General features: G+C 32.1%; 2 protein-coding genes and 1 long non-coding RNA gene across 3 annotated transcripts; 2 read left to right on the top strand and 1 right to left on the bottom strand.

The window, feature by feature from the left end:
• Positions 1-164: 164 nt before the first annotated feature.
• Positions 165-4765, bottom strand: LOC148271251 (uncharacterized). Its single transcript, XR_015825148.1, has 3 exons — positions 4474-4765; positions 3259-3994; positions 165-3112 (listed from the first exon to the last, which is right to left on the bottom strand). It is a non-coding gene; the product is annotated as an uncharacterized LOC148271251 (long non-coding RNA).
• Positions 4766-4850: 85 nt separating this feature from the next.
• LOC148271250 (uncharacterized) lies at positions 4851-6303 on the top strand. The gene is made up of 4 exons (XM_088241615.1): positions 4851-4880; positions 4960-5143; positions 5239-5347; positions 5628-6303. Exons 1-4 carry the CDS (start codon positions 4851-4853, stop codon positions 6286-6288), a joined length of 984 nt encoding a protein of 327 aa, XP_088097741.1. The 3' UTR covers positions 6289-6303.
• Positions 6304-7787: 1484 nt separating this feature from the next.
• LOC148271249 (tRNA selenocysteine 1-associated protein 1-like) lies at positions 7788-17667 on the top strand. The gene is made up of 6 exons (XM_088241616.1): positions 7788-7951; positions 9835-9909; positions 12604-12871; positions 13508-13719; positions 15786-15966; positions 17127-17667. The coding sequence occupies exons 1-6, from the start codon at positions 7916-7918 to the stop codon at positions 17246-17248; spliced, it is 894 nt and encodes a 297-aa protein (XP_088097742.1). The 5' UTR covers positions 7788-7915; the 3' UTR covers positions 17249-17667.
• The last annotated feature ends 3144 nt before the right edge of the window (positions 17668-20811 follow it).

Genomic DNA, 20811 nt, shown 5'->3' with positions numbered 1-20811 from the left:
TAGTGGTACTTAAATTTACAAATCTGAAATAATCAGTAGCAAGATTCGTCGCTACACCTTTATGACTGATATCTTTATTATAAAGATAAATCTAAATAAAAAAGGATACAATACTTCAGTTATCATTATATAAATTGTAATATATATATTTTTATAGTTAAGATACCAGTCTGGGTATTAAAGATGTTGTAAAAACAATGAAATATCACTACCTACACAGTTATTATACATTTGTATATTTAAATATCAATCATCATTTATTTCCATATTAAACTATTTATTAGATTTGCTTTAAATAATACCCAATTTGTTATTTTTTCAAATGTTTTTTTATTACCAAACAGATTAAGAGCCAAAGTACATATAGTATATTGTATTAGTTTAAAATTCATATTATATTAAATATTTTCTCTACAGCTCACGTTGGCATGTCCTAACAAAAGGAAATTTGTCACCATATGGAAAATACAAAGTTATACCATTACATATGACATAGCTTATATCATTTTGAATATTTAGAATTAATCAGCTTACACATATTTGAATTGCAATATCATAATCACAATACCTACAGACAACTTTAAAAATATTACCTCTACTGCATAATAATTTGCTCTGAGAAATAAAACATATAAATCACAAAATATAGCCTTCAAAGTTTTCTTTTTAAAAGGTTTAACAATATGCGGAATAATTAAGGTGTTTGATTTTTGCGTGTACTGATGAACTTTAGTACAATATACAAAAATATGTATATTGGCAGGTTTATTGCAATACCTGATGAATAACTTCAAACTAACCTAAAGAAGATATATTTTACTATTTTAAGTGCTTATTTTAGTATGTCATTTTGTAATAAATGTAATTAAAAATGTATTGTAAATTATATAATTTTTTGTTTTTTTATTTTTAGCAAAGAGGAAATATCAAATGTTGCAATTTGGTGTCAATTTTTAACACCTTTATGATCATCTGAGAAAATGGGAGTAAATATGTGGCAGAGCAGAAAAGCGGACTACAGAAATGAGTCTACAACAACTACATCAAACACTCAAACCTTTTCTCACAAATGTAGAGCATTAGCTAAATTCTAGTTAGTTTTTTGTAGTTCTTTTTTATTATTTTATACCTAAAAACTTATAAACTACAGTGCAAGTACTGTTATTGAAAAAATATTTTGGTGTTTTAGTTTCCTTTTCACACGTAATTAAAATATAGTCATATCTCACACATAAATATTTAAACACATATTTCAAATATAAGGAACCTTAACGTGATCACTTTCACCGGGAGAAATAAGGGCTCTGGCCAAGAATTGTATTTACTTTAGTTTTACGAAAACAGTACATTTGAAATTATTTTTATTTATATAACCTTTTGTTACAAGAAAATGTATTCTCACATTCTCTCAACGCGTTTGCTTATCATGCAAGAGGTCTCAGGTTCAGTTCCTGACATGGTAGACATGAAATATTTATTTTAAAAGGTGATTTTACAGTACAATATTTCATAGTCCCTTGACTGGCACCCCAAGCGTACGATTGATCATCTTTTCTTTAAGTAACATAAATATCAAGATACGCTGCTATTGGTGTACCAATGCAGTGCCCTATGCAATTAGGTGCGGAATTGAAATGATGATGATGATTACCTACATTTATTTATTCTACGGTATAAAAATTCATTATATATTTATATATTTTTTAAAAAGAGATTTGTGTTCTTATGATTTACTTAAACATTTAATTTTGAGGGCCATTTTCGACGTGTTGTAAATAACTCTCTATTAGAAAATAGGAATCAAGTTGGGATGGAATGGGATTCTAACCACGGACCTTTGAACCGTGAGTCCATGACGATAGTCATAGGACCACAACCCAATTTAACTCAATTGATTCACAGTTTACATATTAATGTACTGATTTTTTTAGGCTGTTGCCGTGTTATGCCATAATAATAAGCATAGGGGAAAAAATCTAGTGAAATTAAAATAACAATATTAAAGTCCAAAAAAAATGTAAAATACACATAAAAATTATAAAAAGTTACAAAAATTAAATTTAGTCGATTAAAAAAAAGTTTTTTTTTTTACTTTATTAATTATTTGTGCATGTTGTGTTCACATTTAATTCATGAAAAATTTCTAAACATAACAAATTTTGATATTATACCAATTTATTGTATTGTTCATTATTTGTAAGCCATAAAAAATAAAATAAAAACAATCTTAAATGTTAATATGCATATTCAACATAACATAAAAAAAAAAAAATACAGAGTATGGATATGGTACCATAGTGAAAATAAATAAAACAATGTTATGAGTACGTCCAAATACTTGCGGACTGGCTGGATTTCCTCCCTAGGGAGAAATAATTTAATAAAATTCAATTTGGTCATAAGCCCTGTAAATGCCCATACTTCCATATTCTCTTCTCAAAAATGTTTTCCCTCTCTGTTGCAATAAATTTAGAATAAATTGATTCAATATATTATGCTCTATTATTCCTTTATGGCAACCAACAATGAACTCAAATTCTAGGAAACATAATATTGCATACCCTTTGTCCGTGTCCAAGCTGACAAAGGAAACAGTTCTGCTTGAAAAATGAAAGCAGAACCCTGGACGAGCGTTTTCGGCTTTACGGCAACTCTTATGTAAATTCTGGAAAAGGAAATTGGGTAGAGATATGTCTGCCTCGTAGGGTAGTAGTCGGAGCCTTTGCCGACCGTGCTTGAGGTCCCAAGTTCGATGCCTTGCAGGATCAACAGAAAATATTTATTCTTAACGTTCACTGCAATGTTTCAGTCCCTGGAATAGCACCTGAAGTGTAAGATTGATCACCTCACCTTCATGTAACCGATGATGAAATATGCTGCATTTGATGTGCCAATGCAGTGCCCTATGCACCACATGGTGCGGATAGGGAAATGATGAGATACCTTACACAACCTTAATGAAAATAATTAGTGACTTTATTTTTTGGTTTGACACCTTTTAATAATTGAGAATGTCAGAAGAATAAGTATATTTCAACGATATGGGATCAAACAAACAGATCTTGCACTGGTTCATTTTGTACTTACACATTCAGAGATTGTGACAGCAAATCTGAAATAAGGATTTAAAATTTATATGCATTTTGATTTGATATTTAAACCTTACAGCTTCAATTATAATTTGAGCAAAAAATGTTCTTGCATGTAATGATTCATTATGTTATCAGTATACAGACATATAATTACAGTATTACTAACCATTAGAGCGACATCTTGTCCCAAGCATTGAAATACAGTAGACTTTCGCACATAATTGGTTCCTGAAAATGTGTGCGAATGTTGAATGTTCGAAAGTCGAGGGATGTAAAAAATATGTATTTTTTAATTAAGTTAATGAGGTGTTGTGCTTTCAGGTGATTCTTTATACATTTTTCAAGAGTTAGTTAAATACTTCCATATTTTTTGTTTTCTTGATAAAGAGTTCTATATTTTAACATGCTGTATTTAATTTTCAAAATAGATAAGGCTTCATTCATATTTTTTACTGTCAAAGACAATTTTATCAGCTTTTTCCTTACATTAACTGTGTATTTCATTTACCAGTTGTTGCAATTAAGCAGTCATTTGACAGAGGTTCTGAGTGATATTCAATTAACTCGTTAACATCTTCATTCTTGAAGTCCTATACTATATCATCTGTGATAGTTTCCAGAGTTTCTTCAAAATTCATAAAATCCATTGTTTGCGGGCATAATTGTTTACAGGAACCTTTCATTTTTTATTTCAGCCCACAAGTATCCAATATTGCTTATTGCGTTCCATATATTATAATTCTACTGAAATTGTCTTAATGTAGGCAAACCTTCCTTGTCAGTTTCCTTTATGACCTGATTCATTATTTTCCTCATAACATATTATCTTAACATAGTTATCACTAGTTAACCGAGGGAGCACCTGCATGCAAGCGAAGAATTTTTGCATTATTGATGAAAATCTGTAAAAAACATAATTTATTTAAATGTGTGGAATAGTGAATTACGCAAAAGTAGAAAATACAAAAGCCGACGGCCGCCCGTATGTCTTTGGGAATGCTAAATAATCAATCAATGCATCGTCTTGTCATTCAATTAGCTTCAATATGGCAATCTTTAGGAACCTTTATAGCATGATTAAGATGCATTAAATGTGTATCCCGAGTTCCCTTTGATAATGTATGTATATCTAAATTAATAATTAATATAAATTAGAAACGAATTTAGTGTTAAAATATAATCAACACCGACTGACATACTCAAACTGTGCCAGATCTGGATCGAGGAAAAAAGACCTCAAATCGATCTGACTAATATTTTGACAGTATATTACGTGTTTAAATTGATTAAATGTATTAATTACGAGTACTTACGTGTATTAACTCCGTTATTTTTGACAAAGACTAAAAATGTCCAGACAAATTTAAAAAAACTTACGAACCTCCAATTTATGAGCACAAATGGATTTGTCGTAATTTGTATAATGGCGTCTTTTGAGTTTTTACAGATGACGCAATATATTTCATTGCCAATTTAGTAGCTCACAATAAAAAATAAACACACATTTTTAAAAACAAAACATCTCGCGGGTCGCATGTTTGACGTTTGCCAGATTTACAAGGTTAGTTTATTTGTGTGCTGTGCGCATGCGTGGTTTTAACGATACCTATTACGAGATTCGTTCAGGATACCAAAATGATTTTAACGAGGTAGAGAGGCCCACGAGAGTGGTTCAGAATACCACCCCTGGAAGGTTTGTGGACGCCATATGGTTTAACTGGAGAGCAGACATGATGATATCAATAACCATAAAGAGATATGATGTTCTGTTATTGTAATAGATTGCCAGTTAGTTCAACTAGTATGGAAAAATTGTAAAAATCAAAAATAACTCTCTATCTAGACTCTAGACAGATATTTTTTTCAGGAGAAAATTTATTATGCTTGGCCTACTAAAAAGACCAAAAATGACTGGCTTGCTAGAAATGAAATATTGAGTCGGGTATTTTACAAACGAGGCTCAATACTTGCTCAATTTGATGAAAATAGCATTAAAGTCTTTTACAAGTGCGGAAACCCAGCAATTGATATTAAAGTTTACCATCTCAAAGGTAATCTAAGAACATTATTTGTTCTTGATATTTTTTAAAACACGTGACTTTCCATATTAAAAAAGGGGATTTTCACTTTATTTTATCATTCACAGATACAATCTTCAAAAGATTAATCGTTTATGAAGATGGTATCGAAGCACCGCTGGCAGTTTTTGACACATTAGGGCGTGGAATTGTTTATGATAATATTGCCAATATAAGGTAACTTTGTTTTTTCTTTCCATTATGTTTTTAACCTTTTAGAATTTCTTTTTGATTAATTTATAATGGTCATTATCACTAGTATCTAAATTTGTTACAACAGAGAGGGAAAACATTTTTGACAAGAGAATTCTTAATAACTCCAGATCAGGAAATCCAGCCTGTCTACAAACATTTAAACACACTCAAAACATTGTTAATGACTAGTATGTTTAACTGAATGCATGGTACGCTCAATTCACTTATTATATTTATTTTAAATGCTTATCTCTTTGTGTAGGTTCAAATATAACCAGCTCGATGCAGAATTTTTTGATTCTGCTGTCGGGACTCCTAGACGCTGGAAATGGGTAGATATAATAGAACCCAAAGTATACGAACACATAATTAATGACACAATAATAGATCCACCAGATGAAGAAATTGATCAATTAGTTAAACAAGGACAGGCAAATGTCAAAGGCAAAAAGGACAAATCCGGCGCTAATGAAAAGGTTAAAACACCCATGAAAGGAAAAAGTCTGACTGCTGTACGATCAGATAACTCGGAAGTTAAAAAAAGCATTAACCATGAAGCAAATACACCGGAGAAAGTAACTGGTCACTCGACAAAAATATTCAAAATGACTCAAATCAAGCCATTTCTTATGAAACTCAACGATTTCTTCACTCTCGTCATTTTTAATCAGCGGAATGTGAGTTTGCGATTTCGGTATGATCGGAAGATTATGAAGATCGAGCTGGGAGTGATCTTGACACGCAAATTTATAGAGACACAGTTGATGGGCCTGGAAGAGGGAGCTACAATTTACGAAGAAGTTCCATCAAAATCAAAAAGTATAGCGGAAATACAAGAGAACATTCAAGAACTGAAAATGAATGTTATGAGACAGCTTAAATATGAAAAGTTGAAAAATGAACATTTTTTAAAAATGGTTTAAAAATAATAACCAAAATTCTTAATAAATTTTTATTTAATAAATCATAATATGTTGTAAGTTATGTATTTTATTCATTTTTTTTTATTTTTTTATATTACATTTTTATTTTTTTATTTATTTAGATTTTATATACGCATACTATATTTATATTAACGTTTCCCATTACGTAAAAGAAAAAATAATTCTTGTGTACAGTCTGTCAATAAAGAGTAGAAAACAAGGGAGGGCGCCACTGTTGTTTAAATGGCAATACTAAAAATAGAACACACGCTGGAAATGTAAAGCTGTGTATCCTACAATTTTGTAAAATATTAATTACACAAAAATATTTTTTCATTGCAATATAGATAGGTACCCACTGATCTCAAAATTAAATGAAATACAATAAATAACATACAAATATAACTTAATAGTAACATATTTTTAAAATCGAAACATACAGTAAAGATAGAATTGTTAATGTTTTTTAACACAAGTTGGTAGAAAAAAAAAAACATGTAACTTTAAATATAATATAAGGTGGTTTCATGTAGACGGTGACATTCCTCGTGTTTTAAAGATTTGTATAGAATACAAACGGACAACCCCACCCCCCGTAAAACCATTATATTTGGCAATAATAGCGGGACACAGTGCATCAACATGGGCATAATCTGCCTGCGACCATCGTCTTACAGTCGTTATAGGGTTGTGTCCCAGATACAACATAAACTGGCTTCCGATCAAACCCGGAGTATCCGAAGAATCCTCTAAATATTCTGTCTCCAGATAAACATCCTCACTGTCTGATTCCCACTCAACATCGAAGATATCACCTTCCAGCATAACAGTAATTTCATCATGCATCAATTCCATTATTTTCTCTTTAAAAAAATGCACAAAATCATATTATTTACATGTCTTCATAAAATTCCGACATATTAACCAATATATAAGTCTAAGCTTATAACCGAGTTTTTAATTAGTGATTTAAATTAGTACCAAATCACCTTGAAAGTTGATATGTATTTAGCTACTCGTACAACACCCTTTGACTACTAATGTAATTCCTGAAGTATATGAATTCGATGATCAAAAAATGATACATTTATAAATATTTAAACCTCAAAACTATACAAATATATTAGTTTATACATCTTTTAACACTTATTTACAAAACGTAAAAGTAATATCTTACCTTATAAAAAAGTTTATATCCTTGTGACACCCAGCCAATTTGAACCGCCAAAAGCATCGTTATAAAACCCAAATAACAGAACAAGCGTGGGCTACCGAAATATAAACTATATTTTTTATGTAGAGAATATTTTTGACTAGATTTGTACAAAAAATGGAGTAGGTTGGTTAAAAAAATAAGGAGATATTAATAATATTCTTCGTGTACCTGAGGAATGACGCTGGTAGTGAAAGGGTTAACTATTCAAGTACCTCTATGCTGTTCTCTATGACATGTATTGATGATAATGTCTATTCTGAATCTAGTTCCGTGATTTTGTTTTGTTGTTATTGTCGTTGCTTGCGATTTTGACATTTTGACTTTTGACATTAACTTTATATTATAGAGCTAATCTTGCATGAGTAATTTATGATTATTTTGTGTTCAGTGTCTTAAATTGAACATAGCATCATGAATTCGGCGAATTGTCAGCTTTGGATGGGAAATGTAAGTAAATATCAGAGTAATCCCGGCTACTTATAACCTAACTTTATGTCAAAATCCTTAGTTTCCTTTTCAATAACAATGTAGTTTAAATTGTTTAATAAAATATTATTCCACTGGTTCATTATAATAAATAGTATTTTTTTGCTATGTGAAGGGTAGGAATAGTGTTGTGTAATCTGGGTTTAATATTATAATATATGTTCAAATTTGATAATCAAATAATATTACTGTATTAACCCGAATATAACGCGACCTATATATTTGGAGCAGGAGTAAAAGGAAAAATTCTCTAAACTTAACCCCGAATGTTTGTAAAGAAAGTTTTTTTTAGTAAAAAACATCGTGTTATATTTGGGTTAATATGGTATATTTAAAAACATGTGTATTTGTTTAAAATTGACCTCAGATTGAGGTAGCGATTGTAAATTTAAAAAATTCTGATCATTCTGAAAACACAACATGTATATAATTCGTCTTTTAATTATGTTTTCTTGGACTAAGAATTCTTCGTTCCCCAGACTCCGATTTCTTGAGAACGAGTATACTGCAGATATTGATTTATTTTGACTTTGGTTTAGTTACAAAATGACTTTTGTTTTGCCGTAGTAAGCCTTAAATTTATAATTTTGTGTAAAATCCAACTAATTTTGTTGAACTGATGTTAGTAAATATAAGCGTATTACCACTCACTGACTTTTACACGGTCACTTACGATTTTAGTATTTTTACGAGCTAATTTATTTATTTATTTACGGTCAATGTAGTAGATATTTAAAAAAAAACAGTTAGTGCAGAGGTTATGTAGTGACTAATAATACAGGTGTTCTTTAAACCCTGTCACATCCGAAACCACGATGATCAGTATGAGCAAGATGACATATTAGCACATTAAAATAAATTTTTAGAACGACTAGAATCTTAAAGATTAAAATATATATAACAAAGAAATGGTTGCTTACTTCTGCAGGGGAGAAACGAGGAGGGGGAGAAGGGGGAAGTTTGATACACCGTCAACCGCCCCCCGCTTCTCCCCTGCAGAAGTAAGCAACCATTTGTTTTTTTTTAATATTTTATTTTTTTAAATTTTCTTCGTTCTAAATATTTTTTTAATATGCTAATATGTCTTCTTGCCTATACTGATCATTGTGGTTTCGGATGTAACAGGATTTAAAGAACAACCTGTATAGTAAGGGCGTATATCTATTTTTTATTTGGTAAGATTGAAAATATTTCATGTTAGTTTATTTTTAAGCCTTTACAAAGGAATAGTCACATTCTGAAACCAGTCAGCATATAAAATTTAATTTAGTAATTTTACCTTAACTAAATAGGTAGTTATATTATTTTACATGGAAAATCACAAAGTAAGCGCTTCAAATAACTATTTTGAAAGATTCTTCTTTAAATAGACCAATATTGCAACTGAGATGAAATAACAAATACGGAATGTGGAAATCTAGGCGTTTACAGGTCTTATAACATGTCATTGGCTGGTTTAAATACAGCGGGGCCTCGATCTTCCGAACCCCGGCTAATCCGGACACCTCTATAATCCAAACGCTTCGTACATCCAAACAGGGTATAAATTCTGGGTGTTCAGACTATCGAGACTCTGCCGTAATTCTTTTCAAAAATGTTTTCCATATCTCTTGTATTAATTTTTTGCCTTGTTTTCAATATTTTAGTTCTAAAAATATTATCAAAAGAATTTCAACTGAATTTAGGATTATAATTAGTTAACTTCACATAAATCTCATAATGTTTAAACGTCTTAAATGGGCTCTTTCCTGAAAAGTTGATGCTTTCAACATAATATTTTCAAACTTAAAGTAAAGGGATATAGAAATATGAATAATCTCTGGCATCTGCTGATATATTCCCAGCTGGTGCCCAACATGACGGAGGATTTCATCATGGCCGCATTCCAGAAGATGGGAGAGCATCCACACAATGTCAAGGTACCTTCTAACTTTAAAATTATTTCTCTAATGTAGATACCATAGAATTAAGAATAGTCCAGAAGGAGCGTAGAATCATATTTGAATACATCGGACTGTGTCCAATAATTCCCCCACTATGCGTCACTTTCGCTGCGCGCATTCATAATGCCGCCGCGTAATGTTGCACGATGGGAAAAAATATAATTATAACACAAGTGTAAGGTAAAAAAAACGCAATCTGTTAATTTCTCTAAAGTTTTATTGTGCATGCGTAAATATTGATTGACACAACAGAGTAGATAAGTAAAGGGTCATTTAATAAGAGTAATTAAATTAATGAACTTTAAACATAAAATATAAAACAAATTTTATTTAACATAAAACGGATATTTTTATATCATGTTAAATTATATTTGATGTTTTAAAGATAATGTCGGTCAAATGTCCACAATAGAGTTGTTTAATCCGAGATCCAATTTTCATTAGTTCTCTCATTAGATGAGCAAGTAGGGTAAAAAAATTTACTTCCCTGGCAACACTTTGTTTCTTCGACAGTCTGACAGATGGAAAAATAATTCAATTTTTAAGTGATGCATTTGTTACATACACATTCATTTGCTAATTACTCATGAAATGTGATTGCATCCTGTTTTCTTTAAGATCCTAGCAGTATTTCTACACTTTAAAAGGACACAACACAGCATAGTTGAATTCAAATCAGGAGTTGCGTACTGAGCGACGTCTATAAAGAAATTAATGGGTCAAAATGTAAACCTACTCATTTATGAGTAGTTGAGTCGCCTTCTGTTTGATGTGCGTATGCGGTTTCTGGACTATTCTTAATTCTATGGTTGATACATGTTATTATATCTCACCAAAAAAAATATTTTTTTATATTTTTTATTTGAATTGTTTTGTTTTTTTACAATAAACAAAAGAGGTAAAACAGAGTATTAAAAAATAAAGGATAATTACATAGCAATGAAATACATATGAACAGTAAAAATAGTAAATAAAAAAATCCCACAAAGGCATGGGCTGTTCGTGGGTATACAAGAAATGTTTATGAATTTTTGCTCCTATAATAAATAGACAGTTATAATTTTTTTGTGTAATATAAGAAAGAGAAAAGAAAATATTCTGTAAAAGATTATAAGGTTTTTTATTATTTTTATAGTAATTAAAAAAGGAAATAAAAAATATTAAAAAATTAAAAATATTCCTTATTATTAAAGGGCAACAAAATATATCAGAAAAAAAGAGTTCATATTTTTCGTTTGAATCCAGGATAGTGCGTGTTTTATAAAAAAAGGAAAATTTCAAAAGTTTGGGATCAATGAAATATTATCAGTAAAAAAATATATAAACCTTATTGATCTGAATAAAAAGCCGAGCTGTAAGTAGGGTTCACACGAGGACAGGACAATATTGTCTTGTCCCAGCATCAGATCTATTGTCCTCCTGTAAACAAAAATGATTGCAGGATAGAACAGGCATTTACCACACCTAGTGAGGATAGACAGTACTAATATGTTTCCTTATAATTTCATTTTACATAATTTACATAATTGTACTACATCTTTATTTATCCCATTGTCTTGTCTGGCACGGTCCAGGCTGTTCATAGAGCTGGGAGCGGACAACATTATAATGTCTATTGTATTGTCCTCGTGTGAAACCAGCTATAGTGAAAGTACTCCCTCCACATACCGACATTGCAATTACACAAACGATAGCAATAAATATGTAATCTCTTAAGAGCCACTTGTATAATCCCGTTCTATTCTTATTCCGAATAATAAGGGTCAGTGCTATACAAGCTCCTAACGTCGTTGCGACTTGTGTACATCTAGATCATATCTACAAATTGCGAATTAGTTCTCCCCCTCTGAGCCCATATCCTTTAAGTATTGTGTAATCCCGTTACAATTTTTTTATTTGGTCTTAAAATAGTACAAACATAATAAATGAATGTCCTAATATTAACTTATATATAATAATTATTAAAACATATACTAATTATTAATATTTCTAAACAATATATGTACACTTAAAAAGAAAACTTCTATAAAGCTAACACAAATAAGATTACTTTTTAAAAACTAACTTATCTGCTAAACACATGTTTTTTTAACTTACATTTAAATGAAATAATATTTTTTTGTTCTCTTATTTCTAATGGTATTTCTTTATAATATAACTGTACGTGGTAGCCAGAAAATGGTAGCCTTCATTTTTATTTCTTGTTTTATATCCGTGTTTACATTGATTAGAAAAACCTTTTTAGTCAACTCTTTTGAAGTATAACCATTAATCATTTTGTGAACAAAAAATATTACATTAAAAAATATCAGTTGACGTACTGTCATATTTTTTGTTTGTTTTAGCATCAACTTTATCCTAGTGTATTTATTTTTTCTCAAAATTACTCTCATAGCCCTATTCTGCAGAACAGTAAGTTTTTTTTTTTCTCCTTCAGTTGCCAAAAACAAAATACTACTACAATAATTTATACGAGGCACAATAATGGAATTATAAATCATCCTGCACGAATCTGCAGTTAGATATCTTCTGATTCTTCCCATAAGAGAAACCTTCCTTGCTATCTTATTCGTCACATATCTTGTATTCTGGGAAAAAGTCAATCTAGAATCTATAATAATAATTATTATTATAAAATGAGATTATTAAACACCAATGTATTTTTGGTAGGAAATGCGTAATAAATACACGGGCGAGCCTGCCACCTACTGCTTTGTCTACTTTTGCACGGATATGGAGGCTATCAATGCGATGCACAAACTGAACGGGAAACCCATTCCTGGCACAAATCCGGTAATCCGCTTCTGCCTCGACAAAGCCAAGGCTTCCACGGAGAAGGAATTCACCCTCTGGGTAGGCGAACTTACGTCGGATGTCGACGACTACAGTCTGTACAAAGTCTTCTCCAGGAAATATTCATCTATCAAGACTGCCAAGGGTAAGCAAAGTGAAGTAATGACCAGCCATGTCTCATTTTATTTGGTGTATTTACGCCCAACAGGCATTCTCACATCAGGCGAATATAGTTGGTACATAATAAAAATTAAAAGATTAACATAAACTATTGTAACATTCTCTGTTCAAGTCTAGATAAATTGGGTAAATGGTGTTATCAATTTATCTAATTAGACTCATTTTGATCACAAAATCATCCCTTTTCAAATGTGGATATATTATAGTTCTAAAGAAGTGAGTGTCCATTTATGTACCAACATAGCGTTATAAATATTAAAAAAAGTATTACAAGTCAATGATATTGTATTCCTCATATTATTTAATTACAATAAAGCGATGAAATGTTCAGGTTTTATATTAAGAACAGTAAAATAATTCAATTCACTTAATTAATTTAAAATGTAATTTGATAATTAACATAATTGTACATACATTTATATGTACAGAGACACAGCACAACCAGGAACGACCCATGCCAAAATCAGTGTTGAGTCGAGGCACGTAATAAATACATTGTACTTGTATTATAGGTCGAAATATTTTATAACCGAAGCTTTATTAACGGATAAATTTATAGTTGAATTTTGCTCTGAAAAATTAATAAATGTACTGTCCGCAGTGGTTTTGGATACTGCTGGCTTCTGCAAGGGTTACGGCTTTGTCCGGTTCAGCAGCGAAGATGACCAGAAACATGCCCTGAGTGCCATGAACGGGTACTCGGGACTCGGCTCCAAGTCACTGAGAGTTTGCAGAGCCATTCACAAACAAAAGGGCGCCACCAACGGCAGCAGTAGCGATGGCAACGCGCAGCAATTCAACACAGTTCCCACAGTAACTACTTTTGAACAATATTTTTCTAGTGAAACAAAGTTTTTTTGTATTTACTTATTTATTAACGGACATTGTCCATTTATACAATTTATAGGGTTTAAATATTATAATAAAATAATATGTAGTTAAAACATTTTAAAAAAAGGAAAGAAGTATTGACAAACATAAGGGACATCAAGACAAGATTTGGACTATTTATTTAGTGCTTATTTAAATCGCTGTAAACTTTAACCAAAAAAGTTCAGATCTTGTCTTGAGTTAACAATACTACAAAGACGGGTCGTTGGAGAATTAAGGCCATAGTTTGTTCTATGCTGATCGATGAACAGTACATCATTGTTTCTCAACCTACGAGTCGGAATATTGAATTTTACTTGTCCCAGTAATGATGGAACATTGATTATACGATTTATATTTAGTATGCCGAACACATATATGGAATCAATATTAGTTCAAAGTTTTTGTAGACTAGAAATATTTAACATTGACTCTATATCAGCATAAGAATAATTACCTCTCTCTAGTCCAAGCATCCACGCTACTTTTCGAAGCAAGCGATGTTGGACTGATTCAATGTGATTTATGCGATTGACATAGAATGGAGACCAGACCGCGGAGGCATATTCTAGAAGAGGGCGAACAGTTGAGCAATAAAGAGTTTTGATTTAATATATTCGCAAAAACGCACGGCTACAGAACACATAAGGGCTATGGCCTCTTTAACCGGATTCCGCCGCTAGGGTCCTTTGACTGACACACTTCATCTAGTGATAATTGCGTAAACACTCTTTTCCAGCACTGAAACAGAAATCGGGTTGTAGTTCCGTGGCTACTGTCGCCATTCGCGGATCAAAGGTCCGGGTTTTGAACCCCTCTGTACCATAACTCGATTCGCATTTTCTTATTGCGAGTTATTCACAACTTGTTGAAAATGGCCCCCAAAATGAAAATATTTGGGTAAATCATAAGAACACAAATACAAGGACGATGCGTTCCGCGCTGTGGCGTGTACTAAGTAAAGAACAATTATCCTCGTATAAAAATCCTTTAGGATTTAAGTAAAAGTCCAGTGTAGGGGATTCTAAAAACGAATAGTATAATAAACTACTATTACGCATTCTTTTTTCAAACTTCATCTTTGTGCCGTGTTATTTCAAAACTATGTAAAAAGAGCTTCTGGTAAATTTATTTTTATTACATTAGACACTCTCTTAGCCAGCGCCTTTAAACGGCCTCTTCTAGGAATGCCCCTTTTGGAGTGATGTGTGGCTTTTTCCTGTACAAATTTTTTACAGTTTGTGAAATGTTAATTTTTAATGTGCGAGTTTCTAATACAGAATAAAAGGTCTGTTTTCTTAACCCTCCTTCCCCGGTGATGTGTAGCTAGTACACATTGCGTCTAATAACTATAATATTTTTATAAATATAATAAATATTGTGTTTGGATTTTCAGTATTCCTCCATTACACATTTACCTATCGACTGAAATAATTTGTTATCAAATAATAAGTACTTATTAGGCACAAAAAAGCATTTTATCAGAAATCAGGGATAAACTACAAATATCATCAAAAGTATACTCTCATTTAGTCACGTAGTCCAGTACTATATAGCTACTCTGTATCTCTCGGGAAATTGGCGCGGGTGCACGTTTCGCCAGAGTCGTTAGCGATACCCAATGGTTTTTTCATGTTTTCAGCAGTTAGATTTTAAATATTATCATCTTTGAATTAAATTATGGTTAATTTAGCCATTCTCTATAAATGTTCCATTTTTCCCTTTTTAAATCTCTTATTTTTTTAATGTGTAGTGACTACACAGCACAGTAACGCGCAGGTGTATTTAGGACAGTAAAGGAAAGGTTAATGTTTTGAAAATATTTTTTTTTTTCTTCTTTGCGAAAGTGTTTTTTTAAATGTGTTTTCCACTACCTTCTCTTTAACCGGCTTTTTCGTTATCCGGCCCTGGGTCGGTCTTGTCAAGGCCGGTTAAGAGGGCGTCTACTGTACTACTTTTATTAATAATAAATCCACAATATCAGATATAAGCGAGTGGTTAAATTGCAGGAGTACAGCCAGCAGCAGTACTACGATCCGTCAGCCTACTGGCAGAACTACTCGTCAGCCTGGTCAGGGTACTACGGGGCGGGGCAGGGGGGTGATCAGGGGACTGAAGACCCACAGGACGCCACCCCGGACACCTCGCACCCGCCCCCCGCCGCCGTGGACAGGAACCTAGTGCTCACAGGTAACCCTAGTATTTACGATATGTATGGAATTAAAGTGGCGTTAAATTGGGACGATGTATCAGACCAGGATCCCTTAAACAACTACTCGACAATATTCTCCAATAAGAGTATTTGCCCTAAATTTATTGTAATGGAAGGGGAAAACATTTTTAAGAAGGGAATATGGAAGTCTAGGCATTTACAGGGCTTATGACCTGTCATTGACTGGTTTAAGTGGCCACTTTACACACTGTAACATTAACCATTCTTTCTACGTTTAGTCATCCACATTTTCTCAACTCTTCCAAATGTTACATAGTGTGTAAAGTGGCCAGTTAAACCAGCAAATGACAGGTCGTAAGCCTTGTAAATGCCTAGACTTTCAAATCCTTCCTCGAAAATGTTTTCCTTCTCTATTGCAATAAATTTATATCTTAATAACTCCCTAGGGAGTGATATTCAGCCTCTACTCTAACACAAAAGAGAATTTGCCTCTTAATTATAGTTTCACTGATGTGAAAGATGACGTTCTCCAAAGTGATCATATGCAGCTGGCCTGACTGCTCTTCCAATCGACATAACCAGAGGCAAGTCGGTTCCGGGAGCCGGGAGGTAAAAGTCTGTGCTGACACTGTCGGAGATATCCATTAGGAACATAAAAATTGGTACTCTCCAATTCTTGATATAACCCATCCTTTCTTGCAAAATGTTGGTCTTTAGCATGCCAAAGAGGAATGGAATGAGAGAGAGTCGCGTATAATTACCATACTCCTCATGTAGTTACTTCGGAATTTTTTTGAACCCTCCCCAACAAAGAATATCTCGCCTCGTGTGGACTCCATATCACCAAATCACTTTTAAGTCTGCTTCGCACCAATGAGTTGTACAGTACAAGAATCAATGACATATAAGAAAGTATTACATCATACACTTGTCCTTTTAATTTATATCTATGGCATTACCAGCATTAAAATAAATTCACTCATCTCTGTGACTAAATTCATTGCCATCTTACAAAACTGCCGTTTTTGAGATAGCGAATTTTGCAAATTAAGTTTATAAATAAAATTATTGATTATTTGGGCTTTTATAAACACTGCAAGAGTCTTTCAAAAATCTTTTATATGTAAATCCGATATTCCTCTCGAGTGAAAATACCCTATTGTATGTCGTATTACAGATCACAAGACACCTCTGGACGTGGAACAGATGAACCGAGAGGCTATAGAGAAGGATCGCACATTGTGGGACGGTATAGACTCTGCCAGGTGGCTGCCGGCTGACATAATGGAAGTCTACTAGAAGTGTACTTTATTGTATAGATTTAAAGAGACATTATGAAATATTTACAGAATCAGTTTCATAAAATGTAATGTGCAAGATAATGTATATTCTAGTTGCATATTTGCGGTAAATGTTAGCTTAGGATGACAGCGCACTAGACAACCGAAATTTGAAGTAACTGGTTATAAGCAGCCAGTCGTGACAGTATCCATGGTGATATCACCCACTGCCGAGTCTTCTGGTCCATAATTCGGCTATTTTGCTGTCTTATCTTAAGGTTGTTATTTTTTTGTTGTAGTTTTAATTTTTTAAATATTTTATTTTAATCATATTTGTATATAAAAGTGTTGTGTAATGTATTTTATTGTAACTAAATGGACTGAATCGAGTCCGTAAATAAATAAATCATATTTACAGCAATATGATCCAGCAGTTGACATTACTGGTTCATAATCAGAATAGCCTTGGGGAAATAGACCAAATTCAAAGTGGTGAGTTTCCATTGGAATTTTTTGTGCTCTTTTTATTAAGTCTATCAACTTAATTTTTGTAGAAAGCCTACGATGTTCCAGAATCTTTTTTAATCTTCTAGCAACGAAAGCATAAATAGTCTGAATTCCCTGTCAAAACTAGTCGTGATATTTTTCTACATTTGCTGTTAAGATTTACCTGAAAAATAATATTTTGTTTTATATATCTGGCTACAAGATGTTCTATGGCAGATTTGAATAATAATCGTAGGATTGTATATTTAAGATTATTATTATTATGGATAACTTATATAGCGCCATTTTCGTAATAAAATACCTCAAGGGCGCTTTACATAGTGATTCTATTGTTAAATTAATTTAATTGAAGTTTTTAAATTTGTAATTTAATTAAAACAATTTATTTTGTTGTCACATGCTACGGATTTATTCAAATGATTTATATCATATATTAAGTATGCTTGGCAATTTAGAAGAACATGAGGCAAACGGCTATTTCAGAATTGAATAAAGAAAGATGGATTGTAATAAAAATACCTTAATTAATCAGGCTTACTATAAAAATTTAAAAAATTACATAATTTTACTTGTAATTTAAGATGCGGATTATAAGTTTGTTTATATTGATGTTGTAGCATATGGAAAGTGTACAGACTCTTTCAAAAAAGTTAAAAAGCAATTACGGGTACTGGAGAGAGGCTCCGTATTAAACAACGGAGTACCGATGCCATAGTTTATTGTGGGAGACAAGGCATTTTGTTTATTGGAAAATATTATGCCTCCGTATGGAGGAAGTTTAAACAATAACAAAATAATCTTAATCGAATAACTGTTTCGAGCTATGGCGTTCAGCAAAAAAGTTAAGAGTTTCTCTCGGGTAATGGATATCCGAAAGGAATTTGCAGTTGCCATTATAAAGCACGCTGTGCTTTACACAATGACTATAGATTCAAAAACACGTGTCCCTCCTTGGGGTTTATTTGCGGATTATTTTAAATGAAAATCTGAAGAGCGAGAAAACTATGTGAATTACATTCAATTAGAAATTACTAATGCAATTTTGTCTTTCTTTTGTGATAAATTCTCCTCACACGTATTTGATATATTCTCCTATCTCGCCAAATAGTTTTTTTATTTTCATGTTTTACATAACTTTTTTTCTATATGGACACAACCCATGTCGAGAAGTTTCAGAATGCATATACTAAGTACGCAGAGGCCACGAGGTTTTACATTCGCCTCGTCTCATTCCGGCATAAGCCGTCACAAACTAATTGGCTGACTAGTGCGCGGTCGCCCTTAAAATTTTCAAATAAAGATTTTTACATGAGATGTTATCATGTAACAAAATTGAATGGTGTTTAAAAAATAGTTTATAATTACTATAAACAACAATCTCTCTCTTTTCTTTGCTATATGCTTAGATAAATACTTAAGAATATGTAAATATTAGATGTTTAAGGAAATACTGTATTTTGGTGTAATATTAATTGTTTATTTATTTTTTCAGTCCCAAACACAAAAACTCGTATGCCCACTGGATGTAAACAATAAGTGTACAATTATTGAATGCTATTCTATATTTATTCGTGCTTAGACTGAATACCAATCCTTATTATTATAGTAGAAGTATAAGTTGTCAGTGAATATGTCCCTCCCTATCTTCTATGTATTTCTGGTATGCTTATTTTACTTCTATATTACAAAATGTCCAATTTGTTTTTGAATGTATCAAGAGATGGTGCCTTGACTATTTTGTCAGGCAGACCATTCACGCATCCACAGACCTGTCACTGATGAAACGTTGAGCCGGATTGAGGTTGAACTTTAGCTTCTCTAATTTTATAAAATGTTCTTACTGTCACATATTCCAGCTAAATGTGAAAATTTCACCAAATTCACAGTCATAATACGCATGCAGCATTTTAGATACTGCTTGCGAAAATTGTGAAAATCTTATGATCACGGCTCCTGTTGATGAAAAATCATTTCAATGATTTTATGGAGGGAATCAAGTTTGTATGGTCAGTTCAATGCCTCTCAGGTATCGAACACTGATAACAGCGGGATTTTAGTTTAGTGGACACTATGGAAATTGTTACTCACTTTTAAAGTTCTTATTTTAAAATCTTTTTAAAGCACGGATACCGGTATCGTGTAGATGATGATGAACTGTATAATTTAGGTTGTTTATATAACACTAACTTCACTTTGTACAAAATATGCTGACGCATTATATGATAAAGATTTATCAGAGAGGCAACTTTCACATGTGACTCGCTCACAGGATGATATAAGCACAAGAATTCGAAATAGGAAGGATTTGGGAAGGAACGGAATATTTAGTCTTATATGAGTTGCCAGTATAGAAAATGTAAATTCAGTACGTAGCAAAGTTTGATGCACAAACGTCATCAATTATTATATTTTAAATTTTATTACTGTTTAATTGGTAATCATCCAATTAAGCTGGAAGTTTTTGTCAGTGTCAAATTAAGTATAAAAAATTATCACTACATTTTACAAAATATGTATCATTGCAAACAATAAACTTGGTTTTTTGTATTTTAAGACTTAATTGACAACATTTTCGAAACAACTGAAATCGTTTTGTGATTGGGATCAGAAATAAGGGTAGTCATTTGAGTTGGAAAAAGAACTTTTAGTTCAATCAAACATTCTAGGAATTTGTCTTTACCTACTTTGAACGGACATTGGAAGAAAATATAATCGGGTTGTGGTCCTGTGGCTAGTGTCTCGGACTCACGGACCGAAGGTCCGTGGTTCGAATCCTACTCTACCCCAACTTGATTCCCATTTTCTAATAGTGAGTTATTTACAACTCGTTGAAAATGGCCCTCAAAATTAAATATTTGGGTAAATCATAAGAACGCAAATATTTCTTTTTAAAAAAAAAATAATAATAATAATTTGGTTCACCGATGTCCTGACACAGAAGTCCTATTTGATGGAGTCAGTATGGTACAGTTCTAGGAAACTGAATGGATTTCTGTTTTTTTTTTCCAATGACAAAATATTTTTCGCGAATAAAGGATTTCAAATCTATACTTAAAATGCCCTAATTTACTTGGT

Source organism: Micrasema longulum, unplaced genomic scaffold (assembly GCF_059751315.1).
Source record: "Micrasema longulum isolate JH-2025_06_02 unplaced genomic scaffold, ASM5975131v1 h1tg003000l, whole genome shotgun sequence".
NCBI lineage: Eukaryota > Metazoa > Arthropoda > Insecta > Trichoptera > Brachycentridae > Micrasema > Micrasema longulum.
This window is presented reverse-complemented; position numbering and strand designations above follow the sequence as displayed.

What these genes read in the sequence shown, in the direction of transcription:
- LOC148271250 (XM_088241615.1), top strand. Translation starts at nt 4,851, where the DNA reads ATGATGTTCTGTTATTGTAATAGATTGCCA. An exon ending in TAAAGTTTACCATCTCAAAG is followed by an intron (nt 5,144 to 5,238) that starts GTAATCTAAGAA and finishes TATCATTCACAG; the next exon opens with ATACAATCTTCAAAAGATTA. An exon ending in GATAATATTGCCAATATAAG is followed by an intron (nt 5,348 to 5,627) that starts GTAACTTTGTTT and finishes CTCTTTGTGTAG; the next exon opens with GTTCAAATATAACCAGCTCG.
- LOC148271249 (XM_088241616.1), top strand. Translation starts at nt 7,916, where the DNA reads ATGAATTCGGCGAATTGTCAGCTTTGGATGGGAAAT. An exon ending in GTCAGCTTTGGATGGGAAAT is followed by an intron (nt 7,952 to 9,834) that starts GTAAGTAAATAT and finishes ATATATTCCCAG; the next exon opens with CTGGTGCCCAACATGACGGA. An exon ending in AGCATCCACACAATGTCAAG is followed by an intron (nt 9,910 to 12,603) that starts GTACCTTCTAAC and finishes TATTTTTGGTAG; the next exon opens with GAAATGCGTAATAAATACAC.